Source organism: Oncorhynchus keta, unplaced genomic scaffold (genome assembly GCF_023373465.1).
Source record: "Oncorhynchus keta strain PuntledgeMale-10-30-2019 unplaced genomic scaffold, Oket_V2 Un_contig_992_pilon_pilon, whole genome shotgun sequence".
Classification (NCBI taxonomy): Eukaryota; Metazoa; Chordata; class Actinopteri; order Salmoniformes; family Salmonidae; genus Oncorhynchus; species Oncorhynchus keta.
In genome coordinates this window covers 177,081-193,427 of record NW_026290727.1, presented here as the reverse complement: position 1 = coordinate 193,427, position 16,347 = coordinate 177,081, and the positions used below count along the sequence as shown (strand labels likewise).

Genomic DNA, 16,347 nt, shown 5'->3' with positions numbered 1-16,347 from the left:
TTTTCAGTAAGGACGCCAGGTGGCACTCTAGCATTAGAGGTAACTTGGAGGCCTACTTTGATCACGTGTGCATTTCTACATGTTTGCTAACATAACTTAAAAAGCACAACACAAATCAGACAATAGACGGAGAGAAACACTTTTAAAATTTACAAAAGAGGAGTACCCTAGGAAGACACACATATGGGGCAATACAATTGTTGGTGTTTGATGCTGTGTTTATATTCATCATATTATCCAAAATGTTCACAATATCCATGACAAGTTTACTTTGTTTATCTTTATTGCTGATTGAGTCGAGGTTTGAAAATATTATTACAGTATAATATTATTACCTCAAGTCCTTCCTCCCCAATTCTCTAGAAGTGTAGAATGGCACCATACCACTGGTTCTTTCACAATGACTCATAGGTTCCTTATTACACACCTCTCGCTTACACACACACACACACACACACACACACACACACGCACACGCACACGCACACACACACACACACACACACACACACACACACACACACACTTAGAGACTCTAGTCTAGGGTTACTTTTTATTCATAAATGCATATAATTCACATCGCTTTTATTCATATGGTAGTGTCTATAACGTTACCTCATAAAGACAACCGGTATTTATAGGCTAGTGTTTATAATGTTGCCTCATTAGCATAGCAGGCATTTGGTAAGGACTATAATGTTACCTCACAAGAATAACAGGTATCTATGGTAGAGCGTATCATTTTACCCCATTAACATAGCAGGTATGGTAGTGTCTATAATGTTACCTCATCAGCATAGCAGGTATGGTAGTGTCTATAATGTTACCTCATCAGCATAGCAGGTATGGTAGTGTCTATAATGTTACCTCATCAGCATAGCAGGTATGGTAGTGTCTATAATGTTACCTCATCAGCATAGCAGGTATGGTAGTGTCTATAATGTTACCTCATCAGCATAGCAGGTATGGTAGTGTCTATAATGTTACCTCATCAGCATAGCAGGTATGGTAGTGTCTATAATGTTACCTCATCAGCATAGCAGGTATGGTAGTGTCTATAATGTTACCTCATCAGCATAGCAGGTATGGTAGTGTCTATAATGTTACCTCATCAGCATAGCAGGTATGGTAGTGTGTATAATGTTACCTCATCAGCATAGTGTCACGTCTCTCCTCCTCTACTATTAGCAAGAATGCAGAATGTCATTCACCTATTCACTTCAGCCTATGAGCATGGCACACTAAGGCAATCCCACCCCGCTTGCTGATTAACCTATGGGCTCACTCGTGCAGTAATCACTTTCCTTTCTTTCAACCAATGAGCACGAATCTAGGGGGGTATTTATGTCAACTCAAACTTTGTCTCCCACTTGCTGTTTTGCAGAAACAGCCTTTCAACGACCTTCCACCTCCCCACCACCAGCTGTCATCGCGCCCCCCTTCTTCCAGCATAGGGCAACTTGTCATCAGCATCTAGCTCTGAGGAGCATTCCACGGAGATGAGGCTACCCCAAACTATTCAATAAAATTACATATTGTATTCTGTCTTTGTTGTCATTCAGTGGAACCTGTATTTGATTTAACTAATTATTTAAGCTCTACCCCTTTCTTCCTCTCTCACATGTCTGTATACTGACTGACATGTCCCTGGATGACTCACTCTGATCCCGAGCCTTCAGGCTAATTACCTGATCTCTCTCTCTCTCGCTTGCTCTCGCTCTCGCTCTTTCTCACACACACATTGTAATTATCTGGTCACAGTGACATTATCTGAGCTCATTACCAGGCTGATGGCTGGGGATTAGGGAACTATATATACTCTCAGGGAAGTAGGGCCAATGCTAACGCTGTCACTACCACTTCTCTGTTACCCCTCAGTCAACTCAGTTTACTCAACCATCTTTATGACGCAGACCAGTGCACTTGTCCTGTGACTGACTGCGTTGAAGAGTTGCTGGGTTAAGTCCTGCTTCAGATTAAAGTTAGCCTAAAATAGACCTACTTGAAAATAGACCTACCAGTCATCTGGTTTTAGACTCCTACATACAGTAGTGAGTGAGAGAGAGGGAGAGAGAGCCAGAAGAGAGGGGGTTGGAAAGAGAAAGAAGGGAAGAGGAGAGAGAGGTAGAAAGAGATGATCCCCACTGGGCACACGCTGGTTGAATCAAAGTTGCTTCCCCATAATGTTAGGTATAGTATTTTGTGCTTTGAAAGGTAAGTGCCTAAAATAACATTTTGACAAGTATGTGGGAAGTAGCAATGGACTGCTAGAGGTCACGTCCCAATTAGCACTATTCCCTAGACAGTGCTCTACTTTTGACCAGAACCCTATAGGTGCCATTGGGATGCAGTCTCAGTTTCATGGTACTGTAGTCCCTCTTTGAATCTACTCAGTGGAGGACAGATACATCTATACTATTCCTTACTCAGACCTTCTTTGCCTTTGTTAACCAATGAGGCCTCTACCTGGGCTCTAGCCAAGAGTTATAATTAACACTACATACCACCAGTAACTGCTATGTGGCTGTGGCCTGATCAAACCTTAGTTTAGGGCCAGTGAATCATGAAACACACACGCCAGTGAGAATCCCTGTTATTGTGAATGGCTCAAAACACCAAAAGCATACTGACAAGCCAACCCAAGCCATTAATGAATGAAGCCCATTGTGGTTGGTAGAGTGCATCCCAAAATGGCACCCTATTCCCTATGTAGTACACTCCTTTTGACCAGGTCCCATGGGGAATAGGGTGCCATTTGGTACGCAAACCAAATAACAGTATATTCATGTGGAATGAACACTACAAGTCAAGGCTCATCTTCAGTCAGCCTGCCTTAAAACGCTTCGCCGATCCCAGCACTCACACCCATGATCTCCTAATGAGCTATTCAGACCTGGGTTCAAATACTATTTGAAAACGTTCTGCCTGGAGTGCCAGGTCACAGGTGGGCCGGTTTTGCACTTTTGGGACTTCTCTATTGGTTCCATTTTAACAGGCAACCTCAATCAAGCACAGATCAAGTATTTGAAATGATTTCAAATGGTATTTGAACCCAGGTCTGGAGCCATTTCAAGTCCCATTTCAAACAGGCATTCATTCCCTGCATGGCATTTGCCTTGGCTTGACATGCCTCTCACTTGTTCTCTCCCTCCATCTAGCGGTTAAGAGCATTGGGCCAGTTACTGAAAGGTCGCTGGTTCAAAACCCAGAGCCAGCAAGGTAGATAAATCTGCCGTTCTGCCCTTGAGCAAGGCAGTTAACTCCCAACAACAACTGCTCCCCAGGCGCGATGACATGGATGTCGATTAAGGCCCCCTCCCCCCCGCACCTCTCTGATTCAGACGGGTTGGGTTAAATGCAGAAGACACATTTCAGTTGAACAACTGACTAGCTATTCTCCCCCTCTCTCTTCTACTCTCGCTCTCTCCCCTTATCGTTTCCACTCTCTCCTTCTCCTTCCCTCCTCTTCTCTCTCTCTCTCCCTCCCCCCTTTCTCTCTAAGGGCGGTTCTTATCAGGGCCTGTGCAGGAGTGGAAGGCCTCACTACTGTGGACTGTGTGTGTGTGTGTGTCTGTTCTCCCGGCTTACATGGTTGTAAATAAAGGTAAAATAAATAAACCTGTGACGTTTTACTGCCCAAGCTAAACGTACACATCTGTCTGCCATGTTTCTTTCAACCCACTGAACTCTTTCACACAAACGTTTGTACACCTGAACAGACACTCATACACGTGCACTAGTCTTACATATAGACACACACAAATATTCAGTCCAATGACCTCACACTATTTTCATTGCACATACTCACACACTAACCCACAACCTTTTTCTCTCTCTCACTCACTGACATATGCTGTCAACCCACAACTTTTTGCCACACACACACACACACACACACACACACACACACACACACACACACACACACACACACACACACACACACACACACACACACACACACACACACACACACACACACAGAGAGAAAGAGACCAATGTTTCCCCTCAGTCTGTCTGGTTTCAGATAAAACAAATAGGGGAGAAAGACAAGAGATTCTTTCCTGTGAGACGTTTTCACAGCTGTGCTTCATTGTTCTCTCTATCCTCCCCCCACTCAGTCTCTTTCTCACTCACACACCTTTCTCTGTCTCACTTCTGCATTTTGGGTTTTGTTCCTTCAGCCAATGGCACGAAAATGTGCTGAATGATGGCCGGTTCAAACCTGTTTTCTAAGACTTTCTGAAATAGCTCAACTCGCACCAAGGCTTATTTTCAGAAGATTAGTCTTTAACTTGTTTAATTAAGGATATATTTATTTTTTAAACAAATGTTACTGTAAAACAGCTAATGACACAGTATAAGCAGGGTGTACTGGCTAACCCTTAAAGCACAATGACAAACACTGATATTATATAGATTCTATAGACAGGGATCATCAACTAGATTCAGCCGCGGGACCATTTCTTGAGCGGATGGTCAGGGCACCGGAACATAATTATTACTCATTTGTACTCTGAAAATTGACGTAAGAAGCCCAAACAGATATTGTATTTGACGGAAACAATCATTTAAAACCTTGCTTACAAGATCACGTCTCTATTTATGAGTGGAAATACTTGGGTATAGATTTCCTAAATAACATTTTGAGGTGAATTCCTAGTGATTTTATTACTTTATGCCCCAATTTTTAATGCTAAAAATGTATTCTGAAAAAAAATGTAAGGGCCACCAGTTAACAATCCCTGCTATATATCCTTATATGTTATGGTTTAATAAAGGATAAATAGCTTGTTTAATAATTATTTAAATAACATTTTTTTTATTTATATTATAAGCTAATCACTCTAAAAGCTCAAACGTGTAGTAGTGTACTTGCCAACCCCTGCATTAACTATTGCACAATGACAAGTTGTATAGCTGTACTAGTTCTAGCATGGATGTTTGCACTACCAACCACCCAGCCATTTCCTGTTTGCGCAATCTTACATGTAAATCAGGTATACCTGGGGCCGTATGTATCGAGAGCCAATCTAGGATCAGTCCTCTTATTCATTGTGATTTAAAAGGAAAACTGAACTCAATCAGCACTCCTACTCCAAGATGCTTAAAATAGACCCGATATTCACAAAGCTTAGGTTGGCGCTCGAGTGTGGCAGTCTGTATTCATAGAACTTCAAAGTAGGGAGTGCTGATCTAGGACCAGTTTATATTTCAGATCAAGATTATATGGACACGAGACCTGATCCTAGGTCAGCACTCCTACTCATATGCTTCATGTATATTTTTTCCCCAGGACCAGTATCACCTGCCATTCCAGTTGCACAGGCTTAAAATACCAGAGTGCTGTTGCTTAGTCATCAAATTGATTCAACTCTTATATGGTATGTCGTATGTGTACACGACTAGTGCTTTACTAAACTTGAATATCAATTTCACTGTACGTTTGTCATGGCATTTACATTTGCCACTAATAGTTAACTAATAATTAAGTTAACTAATAGTTAACATGTACTTCATAATCCAAATAAAAGATAACAGATCAATTGAGATTCAATAAGGAGCTTTAATAGTAAACAATAGCAAAGCATTTATACAAGCCAAACAAACATGTAGCTAAAAGCTACAGTAGAGTTGCCAACTAGGTCTAGGACAGTCTAGGAGATGGATGGTTTCCTACTACCCAGCGTTAAATAAAACCCTGATGAAGCCAGAGTAGAGTTCAGGTGAAGATATATACATAACAAACATTACATTGTGACAGAGGGAATTCAGTGTAACAATTAAAAATCTGCCACAGGGTGAGGCCCCTTTCTGGACTAAAGCTGCATAGAGGATGTCAAAGAGTAGTGGGGTAACGAGAAAAAAGGGGGAAGGTAAGGGGTGAGTGGGGTAAGAGTAACAGTAGGGTGACAGTTGGGGGGGGGGGGTTGTTGTAACTGGTCTTTGAAACTGGAGTATTTTTGGGGAAGGTTATGGGTTGGATCTTGGTGTGTGGCCATACTAATTTGTCTGTCGTAATTCTACATTTTCCTACCTACGCAGTAGCCATGGCCTAGTCAAGACAATACCATACAACACTTGTGTGTGTGTGCGTTTAATAATGTGTATGTATACCAGTGTAACACTGTAATAGGGTTCATACAGAACAGACCAGCATGACTGATGCGCCGCCTGACTAAAATCAGTCCCGCATCTTCTCCCCCTGATAATAATCTCATCAACTTTTCTATCATCTTTCTAGCCATTACCAGACTGCCTTCTCCATTCTCTAATCTTCTCCCAAAGTATGCAAATGCACACTTCCCATCATAGACAGCAAGTATGCAAACGTCCACTTTGGTGGAAGGGTGGATAACCAGGACGTAGCCCCTCCTCCACAAGGTACTGGATCTCATTCTATGCATTCCCCCTTCTTGCCTTCCTTCTATCCATCATTTCCACTGACTACGCCACACTAACAGTGGTCTTCTTCCTGTTCTTCGCTGAGCGGACCTCCTCCATCAGATCTCTGAGGTACTGGATCTCTCTGCTGATGCCGTCAGCCTTCTCTGCCAGCTCATGGTTCCTCTGCTCCAGCTCGGAACACTCCGCACTCAGCACTTCCTGTTCGCTCTTCTTCTTCTGTCGGTAACGTGTCGCTGCCGTCTTGTTCTGCGCCATCTTCTTGAGCTTCTTCTCCACGACCTTGGGCGCCCCGGATACTGATTTGACCTTGCCGCTGAGGGTTGTGGGGGATGTAGTCTCAGGTTCAGGTTTGGAGTAAGGTTTGGTCCTGGAGGACCCGGCTATGGAGGGAGAAGGAGATGGGTGGTGAGGAGGGGAGCCAGATACAGAGTCGATGCCGGAGTCGCTGTCATCAGACTGCTCATCACAGCTACTGGAGGCTGAGAGGGTTGATGTGGGGAGGATGGTTGGCTCCTCTTTAGGGGAGAGGACTACCACGAAGTGGCCTGAGGGCAGGAGGGAGAGGACGATAGGGGCGGTGGTCTGGAGGCTGTCGCTGGGCTCAGAGATGATGGTAGTTGGAGTGTGGGTGGTCTTGACTTCCAAGACATCAACGTCCACTTCGCTCCCCAGCTCGAGGGTATACCCCATGGAGAGGGGTGCTGGAGATTGTGGCTCAGACTTCACCACGACCTCTTGATCCTGAACCGTCACCACAGGACCTCTGACCTCATCCCCTACCTCTTCTTCAGGGATCTCCAGGGAGGGGAGGTCGGCCAGAGGGATGCCCAGGGAGAGCACCTCGTGTGGGGCAGGGATTGGGGCGGTGAAGGGGTCCATCAGGTCTAGGTCCATTCGGGTCTCCAGGGAGGCCAGGAGCTCCTCGGGGGAACTGGGCGGGGCGTCGGAACAACAGGAGCCAATCAGAGAGTCCAGGTCAAAGTCACTCAGGTCTATCTTCTCAGCCATCCAGTCCATGCCCGAAAACGCATCATCTGGGGAAGAAGCGATAAGTTAATTCCATCTAAATATACAACATATTATACTCAATGTTCATGACAATTTTAATAATTATTGTACAGCGATAACAGAAAGAAGAAATAAAAAAATAACTAATAAATAAATAGGTCCTCTGAAACAAGTCCTTTCCCAAACAAAAACCTGCTCTGAAAGACAATATTCCAGTCTAATTATGATTTGAAGGGACATTGAAGTTGCTGATACCGGAACCCTACTATAAAACCCTATTGTTTGCCAAAATGTTTCCTGTCTGTACAACAGGAAGAAAAGCACCGCTGACACTAGTCTTGTTTTACATTAATAGCCAGGAAATCTGGTACAAACCAGTTTGTTCGGGTGATGGGTGGCTTGTCATCACGTGTGGATGTGCAAACGGGTAATACCGGTAGTTACTAACTACCTTTATGGTTAATGATTACCATACACGTTGGTATCGGGCAACTGTTGTGTAGGTGAGGGATTGCTTAAAATGATAGGTTCAAGCCTAATAGATGTGATAACACCACAGATGGAACCACGTATAGGGTTAGTCAGCAAACAAAGGAGGAGTTTGTAAGTCTTTTGCAACTTGAGCTGTGCGTTTTTGTTGTAGTTTTCTTTTCAGCTGTGTTCTCACCTCTGCAGACATTTGTTCCCATGTGGGCATGGAGCAGGTCGCTAGAGTCCAGCCACGGAGTCAACGGCATCAGGTGGTCCTCTACCCCGGACCCGGCCTTGCTGCTCCCCAGGAATGAGGGACGAGGGGATGGAGGCAGGGAGTAGGAGGACGAGAGATGGGAGGGGGAAGGAGACAAACTAAACAAAGAGGAGGGAGAGAGGGAAGAGGCGGAAGAGTTGGAGAGAGAGAGGGAAGGAGAGAAGGAGGAGAGAGAGGGGGGTAGATCATCCTCTTCATCTTGGTCCAGACGGGGCCCCATGGGGTCAGCCGTCAGAAACCAGTTGTCCAGTAACAGGGCTCCAACTTCCTCCATGACCAGTTGGGAAGTCAACAGGGACATGACTGCTTCTTCTGGTGGCTGTCAACAGTAACAGGGTACTATAACGGGATAACAGAGAGTCTTCGGACGTTGTCGTCGTTAGGGGGAACGGTGATATCGTGCTGTGGTAGACAACAGCAGAGCTGAGGGTGGTTGGTTTGAGAGAACTGGAAGCAGAAAGGAGAGATGGAGGGATAGGGGTTACACATTGCAGTATGACAAGTAGTTCCACAGAGGAGAGAACATTATTTTATTGGTCCATTTACTACATGAGCAACAGAAATGTATTTTGCATATCCCATTCTCTCCGGTAGACATACACATACTGTAGGAGAGAAGGTGAGATAGGGGTGAGATGTCATGTATGACAGGGCCTTAGTACCATCATAGCTAGGCTATATAAAAAGGAAAACAATCAATAAAAATGTATTTATAAAGCCTCTTTCTTTTATTAAATCAGCAGATGTCACAAAGTGCTTACACAGAAACCCAGACTAAAACTCCAAACAATGCATATATAGAAGCACGGTGGCTAGGAACCTAGGAAGAAACCTAGAGAGGAACCAGGATCTGAGGGGTGGAGATTATAAGAGTACATGGCCTTCAAGGTCAGATCGTTCTTCAAGAATCTCTTCGCCACATGTCATTGTTTTGAGGGATAGGTAATCATATCAATATTATATTATGTCAGTTAAATGGTGCTACTCATTGACTACCCTCAACGTAACACCCATCGAGGAAGTTCTATTACGCCGGCCTGGGTTGAACCGGGGAATAGTCCTTCACGCCGGGAGAAAGTGGGGAGGGTGGAGCGCCCTTGACAAATCAAACAATAATCTGTGCCGCTGTCATGTTGTCAAAGGCAGCATGGTGTGTCTTCCAGAAACATACATCGCTTCTCCATATAATAAATATTTAACTGGTTTTCACTTTGAAGGCAGATGCACCATTTATCAAAAGCAATCACTTTACATGTGAAAACACAGAATCCTACACATCACTCCACATGCTTATTTATGTCACGTTTGTTTTGAGCTGGCTTCACAGTTGGACTGAGCAGGGCATCTGGCTCAACGAATGCACCGGTTCAAACTCCTCCCACCCACCAAGGTAGGGACAAATAAACAAATGCCCCAGTGTTAGGAGGAAGTATTTTAAGAGGAAGTATGCGTCTGGGAAATACACATGAAAACAGTCTGCTAGAGATATCTTGTAAAACCTGTGGTATCTGAAGTTATGTCCTAGTGACCTAGTCAACGGTAACATTCGGTCGTTTCCTGGTAAATTTGAGGCCATTTGTTCAACTAAGTGCTAAAGGAACAAGTCGAGTCAATAACTTTTGACTTAATATCTCCTAAAACGCATTCATATATTTCACAAAAATAGTACGAGATATTCTGGTCTAATACTTCAGTGGAAATTTCGCCATTGCTGGTAAACTCCTCGCCCACCGCCACGGGATAACGTTGCCTAATTTGGTCATGATGTGACCGGTAACGCCGCCTCCTCGCTGACTCACTATGGAAACGGAGAGGGGAGGGTGAGGATACCGCCATTTTCACAACAACCATCTGGTCATGAAAGGAAAGTAGAAAGCGAGAGGACACAAATACGCCATTTTGAAAGTGCCACGTTGCCATGTCTGGCATAGTAACTTCATCCATGTATGAGCCTGGGTTTAATAACATTAGTTAAAAATCATAACAAGATTGTTATTCAATATGAGAAGGGGGTAGTTGATTAGTTATGACGTAGATATCGGTTTAAAAACGGCCCACTGTAGATGGCACGGGATCCACGTGGTTTTATTGTCACTTTGTTGAAAGGCACTGAAACGCCGACACTGAATAACGTTAGCATATGCTGTCTAACGTTGGTTATTTCAGACAGACAGTTGATACGAGTAACTATTTCCACAGTTGGGTAGGTGCCAAAGACAGCTCAAATCTAGCTGACAGTCTGACATATCAAATATCTGAAGAAAAGTTAGCAAACAGTATAAGCTATTGTATTGTAGAGTTAGCGAGCTAGGACGCTAACAACAACTTCCCAAGCCTGCTTGCCAGCCACACCTGCCCGACAGCTGACATGTGACTGACTTTACATTTTCTGAGAAGAAATACGTATCATTTTTACTTACGCCATTTTGCGTAAAAAAGCCAGTGCTTGACCGTTGCACTGCCGGGTTGTTGCCGCTGCTGGATAAGCCGCTGCACGTTAAACTGCCATTTTGCGAAGGAGAACTGAGCGCTCGGAATGCTACGAAACAACGTTGAATGTCACAGAGAAACAACGGTCGAACGAGGTCACATGAGTATTTATAGTCCCGCATCACACCCAAGTGTATCCTTCCGTCAAACAGCGCTGTGGTGTATCACTCCGATCCCGTTACTGCCTCTGATTGGTTTAGGTCATTATTCCGCTCGTTGGAAATAAATAGGTCCAGGGCCATAGTGTAACCGACGAAATGTAGGTCAAATGAACATGTATACATTGAATTAAGATTGAAGAGGAAATTAATGTTTACATAGGTAACTTGTATTTCCAATCTAAAAAAGCCAGTGTATTACGTTTGATTACGTGAAACTTGTTGCCCACAAAACGAAGGACTGCAATGTGTAGAGTAGACTACTTCACAAAGTTAGATAAAAGTCAATCTAAGATCGATCAAAATGTATTATAACTTGTCTAAAGTGATCAAATAGTTTTCCAGCCTTAATACACCCATTACTTATGGTAGAAAAGGACACGTTGAATTCCTGAGGAGTCTCTTTTCCAAAGATGATTTGTCCTCAATGATTCGAGTGTCTTTATTAACTTAACTGAAGACTAATCAACGGTAACTAATCAACAGATTAAAACGAAAATTGTGGTAACTTTATTTCAATTTTATAAACAGATATGGTTTAGTTATATTCTGATGACAACTCATTATTACAATTGAATACATGTCCAATCTCTCCACCTGGTGGTTGAAAAGCCAAATAAAACAAGTAGTGGAGGTCATTGAGTTCTCCATTGTCTATGGTACATCAAACTAGTACCCTATTCCCCATGTAGTGCACTACTTTTGACCACAACCCTATATGGTGCCATTTGAGAAACAGACAATGTTACTGTTCCATTTGACCAGTGGTATTCAAAGTCGGGGTCTAGTGGGTAGTAAAAAATAAAAATGTCAATTTATTTGACATTTTTAACAAATGTATAGTACAGATATACACTGATTATACAAAACATTAAGAACACCTGTTATTTCCATGACAGACTGACTAGGTAAATCCAGGTGAGAGCCATGATCCCTTATTGATGTCACTTGTTAAATTCACTTCAGTGTAGATGAAGGGGAGGAGACAAAATAAAGATGGATTTTTAAGCCTTGAGACAATTGAGACATGGATTGTGTATGTATACCATTCAGAGGGGGAATGGGCAAGACAGGCACACTGGTTTGTGTCAAGAACTGCAACACTGCTGGGTTTTTCACGCTCAACAGTTTCCCGTGTGCAACTCAATATTAGGAATGTGTTCCTAATGTTTGGTATACGTGACAATATAGAAATGGTTCATTCGAAAGATCATTTGAAAAAATAGTTTATTGAGCAAAAATATTGTCTCTCAATTTTGTTGACAGAGATGTAAATATAATGAATTCAAGGTTATTTGTTTATTACATATTTTGAGGTTGAGTCAATCGAGTGGCACATTTGTTGAAGTTATTAGTAAAAATATCTACATCTGGAAAAGCAGCTGTCAAGAGTCCTGACAAATCATGATTAACAACCTCATGCCTTCTTATTCACAGACAATCTAAACTATTAATAGAACATAGAATAGAACAGAATAAAATATAACAAAAAATTGTTTATTTTCCTACATATTTTGTATTACTTTTTTATTTCTAATATCTTTGACAAAGTGTAATGTTACTGGAATGTTGAGAGCTTCCAAGTAAGAATTTCACTGTACAGTTTACACCCTATATTATTTTCACCTCACAAATAAACATTGATTTGGCTCCTCATCCTCTTTCTCCGTCTCCTCCACCTCAGAGGAAGAGATTATTTTCTGCTAGCTCGTCTTTGGCCTCGAACACTTCATCCAGCCCTTCATTCAGCTGCTGAGCCACTTTGCGTTTCTTTTTCCCCAAAACTTGTACTTCAGTCCTTTCTTCAGCTTTGGAGCATCCTCTTGCTTCGTGAAGTAGATATCCATGCCCAGAGCGAAGCCTTGGAGCATCCTCTTGCTTCGTGAAGTAGATATCCATGCCCAGAGCGAAGCCTTGGAGCATCCTCTTGCTTCGTGAAGTAGATATCCATGCCCAGAGCGAAGCCTTGGAGCATCCTCTTGCTTCGTGAAGTAGATATCCATGCCCAGAGCATCCTCTTGCTTCGAAGCCTTGGAGCATCCTCTTGCTTCGTGAAGTAGATATCCATGCCCAGAGCAAAGCCTTGGAGCATCCTCTTGCTTCGTGAAGTAGATATCCATGCCCAGAGCGAAGCCTTGGAGCATCCATGCCCAGAGCGAAGCCTTGGAACATCCTCTTGCTTCGTGAAGTAGATATCCATGCCCAGAGCGAAGCCTTGGAGCATCCTCTTGCTTCGTGAAGTAGATATCCATGCCCAGAGCGAAGCCTTGGAGCATCCTCTTGCTTCGTGAAGTAGATATCCATGCCCAGAGCGAAGCCTTGGAGCATCCTCTTGCTTCGTGAAGTAGATATCCATGCCCAGAGCGAAGCCTTGGAGCATCCTCTTGCTTCGTGAAGTAGATATCCATGCCCAGAGCGAAGCCTTGGAGCATCCTGTTGCTTCATGAAGTAGATATGCATGCCCAGAGCAAAGCCTTGGAACATCCTCTTGCTTTGTGAAGTAGATATCCATGCCCAGAGCGAAGCCTTGGAACATCCCCGATGCCTTACTTCTGGCCTCTATGGCACTGGAGCTACCCACTCCTGTCACTTTGGCCACCCTGGTTAAGGTTTAGGTTTATTTGATCATCTTGGTACATATGCAGAAACATTCTTAACATGTTATATCATATAAAACACAATTATAGAAATAATCTGCCTAAATATATCATCAATAAAGTCATACACAACAGATAATGCAAAGTCCTTCAGATACATAAATGCTAAAACTGAGAAAGTTGTCTCACCGTACGCGTTTCCTGCGTAACCAAAACCTCTTCATAAAGAGGGTGATTGGACTCCTCTCTGTCAACGACAGCAGGCGACCCAAACAATGTACAGCTCGGAAAAACATTAGTGTTGTGATTAAATACTGTATTCTTCATGTAGCTCATTCTAATATTTCTACTGCTGTACATTGCATTGTAGTTACTGTTTATACACTCACCACATATGTATTATATACTGATTCTTGACAGCTCACTATAATATATATACTGCTGTACTCTGTCATTCTTAGTATACAGTACAATGTGTAAATGCTCCCTGTGTACATACGTATAGATTGCATTTGGATTACTGTTAGTGTTATTTGGGTTGTTCATTGGATTTACGCTTAGCGTTAAACATCTCTTTTCTCTGTCTGTCTCACCATTCGAGATTCCTGCGTAACCAAAAATGTTTCATTTTTCAGAGAGTGCATTTTCTGAGGCAAATCCTAACTTCCACGCAAGTCAAATTTTTACTACATAGCACTGCGTTGATGTTAATGGGAGACAACGTGAACATTTGACTTCAGGGGAAGTTAGGATTCACTCATATATATATATATATATATATGAGAGAAAATGGAAGAGAAGAGTGTGTTGTGGCAAGATACCTTCTTGACCATTTCAGTCACAGTGATTTCAGGATTACATCTCACAGACAACTTCTGCTGGGCCATAGGAGGCCACCTCTGAACTGTGTCTAGAGAACTCAAGTCAATGTATATTTCCCACCATAGGACTCTCAGAGAAGAGGGAGGTCGAGAGCCATGGTGGATGTCCTAGTTGAAACTGCAGTTCAAATATAAAAGGAATTCAACTTGATGTACAGTATGTTGACAATGGTTGAATCCAATCTTACTCTGCCTCCACCAACCCCTGGGCCAAGTGAGACTGGGGGAGAGGGGAGGACCACAGCTCCATCTCCAGGCTCTGATCAGGCCCTACACCCAAACAAGGGCACTGCGCTCATCCACCTCCGGCCTGCTCGCCTCCCTACCACTGAGGAAGTACAGTTCCCGCTTAGCCCAGTCAAAACCACAGCTCCATCTCCTCTGGGGATCACTCTCCTCAGGCTTGCCCATATAGATGTTCCTGGAGGTGGAGGCTGTTGGGGGGGTGAATCTGCCACACACTCAAAAAGTAGCTAAGGTGGAAAGGTTAAAAGCAAATACTCGTGTACATACTTCTTTAAATCGATACTGTCATGTTTATAACGGTGAATAGTAAGGAGCCGGACAGAGATGAAGCACCTGCTGAATAACTGTAGTTGAGTTCTAAATAGTAGTGTTTTGGGGTATGCGGAAATATAACATTTTATTGTATGTCCCGCGTTGAATTGAGTATGTTTCAAATGCCAGGATGTCATACTAATTTAGTCTTTTCATCTAGTAGAATTCGCTGGCTGCTATTCAGGAAGGCAATCATATTTTCTGACCCAGGTGTGCTTGATAACAGTTGATTATCTGCTTTCTGTACATGCTTTATTGGTGTTTTGCAGTGGAGGAAGAACCCTGGATGTTGCCTGTCTATCCATTTGGATAAGAGTCCAGACACATTTAGGCTGTGGAGTTGTGCAACTTGGAATGAATCATTCATAATGCCTTGCATCCTTTTCACTTTCACTCTGACAGTGTCACAAACACACAAGTCTTAAATTCGGCCTTGTGTTTTGCGCCATCATATGACATGCCTGGATTTTAACCTTCATTTAAAGCTTTTTCATCAAACTGTCCTTTTCTTTTTATGTCAGATTGTGCAGCAACATACTCAGACCATTGCTTCAATTTGTTTTATGTAAGGCTAAAAATGCAGCATTAAAATCAGGCATCATGTCATGACAAAACACAGGTTCCTACTTGTAAAAAAAACAATTGTATTATTTTTTGCAATGCATTAATTTGTGTTTGGTTAATGTAGTCAATACAAGGTTTGACATAAATCCTTAAGTGAGCACAAATAAAGTATATTGGGGCAAAAACGTATGTACTTATTGAACAAAAGAAACTTTCATGAAGTCTGCTCATCCATTTGAGGATATGCATCAAGGGCTAAATCATACCAGACTCAGAGACAAAACTCCACAGGGAAATACACAAAGGCCCTTACCTTTGCCATCACAGATGTACAACTACACTCCTGTCTGAACTTCCCTGGAGATTTGTCTTGTCACAAAGCACGGTTTCTCTCTCCACTCACAATAGAAGATCATTATTATTTTGCGTGCTTGGATCTACATTTCGGAGGGTATCAAACTTCCTACTTCATTAACTTGAGCCACAACATGATCATGCCCAGGGCCGCTCCTGGACGTGCTGCCGCCCAAGGCGAGACAATTTTTATCTCAGCTAAAAGTCAGAAGGAACAGAACAGTAGCTCAATTTAAATAGGCCTATGCTACAAATTAAACACAATTTTAAAATACATCTCGTTAATAGGCTATATAATCAGTTCAATGTCAATAATATAGCCTAACATTTTCAATCTGATTACATTGATAAAATCCCTAATGCCGGGGAAGCTCTGCCACCCTAGGTGAGACAAAAATTATTACATTTTAGACATCCTTATGGCACTTTAAAAAGTTACCTTTCCACACAGACAAAAGCTCACACAAAACGGTACCCTCATCTCTTGGGAATTACCCCTCCTTATCCTGTTGTGGCACAGCCTGCACAAACATACCCCGTAAAGATCCATTAATATATTTTGGCCAATCACAGGAATATTT

General features: G+C 42.7%; 1 protein-coding gene across 1 annotated transcript; it reads right to left on the bottom strand.

The window, feature by feature from the left end:
* Positions 1-5,546: 5,546 nt before the first annotated feature.
* Positions 5,547-10,753, bottom strand: atf4a (activating transcription factor 4a). The gene is made up of 3 exons (XM_035760612.2): positions 10,585-10,753; positions 8,084-8,611; positions 5,547-7,442 (listed from the first exon to the last, which is right to left on the bottom strand). Exons 2-3 carry the CDS (start codon positions 8,463-8,465, stop codon positions 6,448-6,450), a joined length of 1,377 nt encoding a protein of 458 aa, XP_035616505.2. The 5' UTR covers positions 8,466-8,611; positions 10,585-10,753; the 3' UTR covers positions 5,547-6,447.
* Between the last annotated feature and the right edge of the window lie 5,594 nt (positions 10,754-16,347).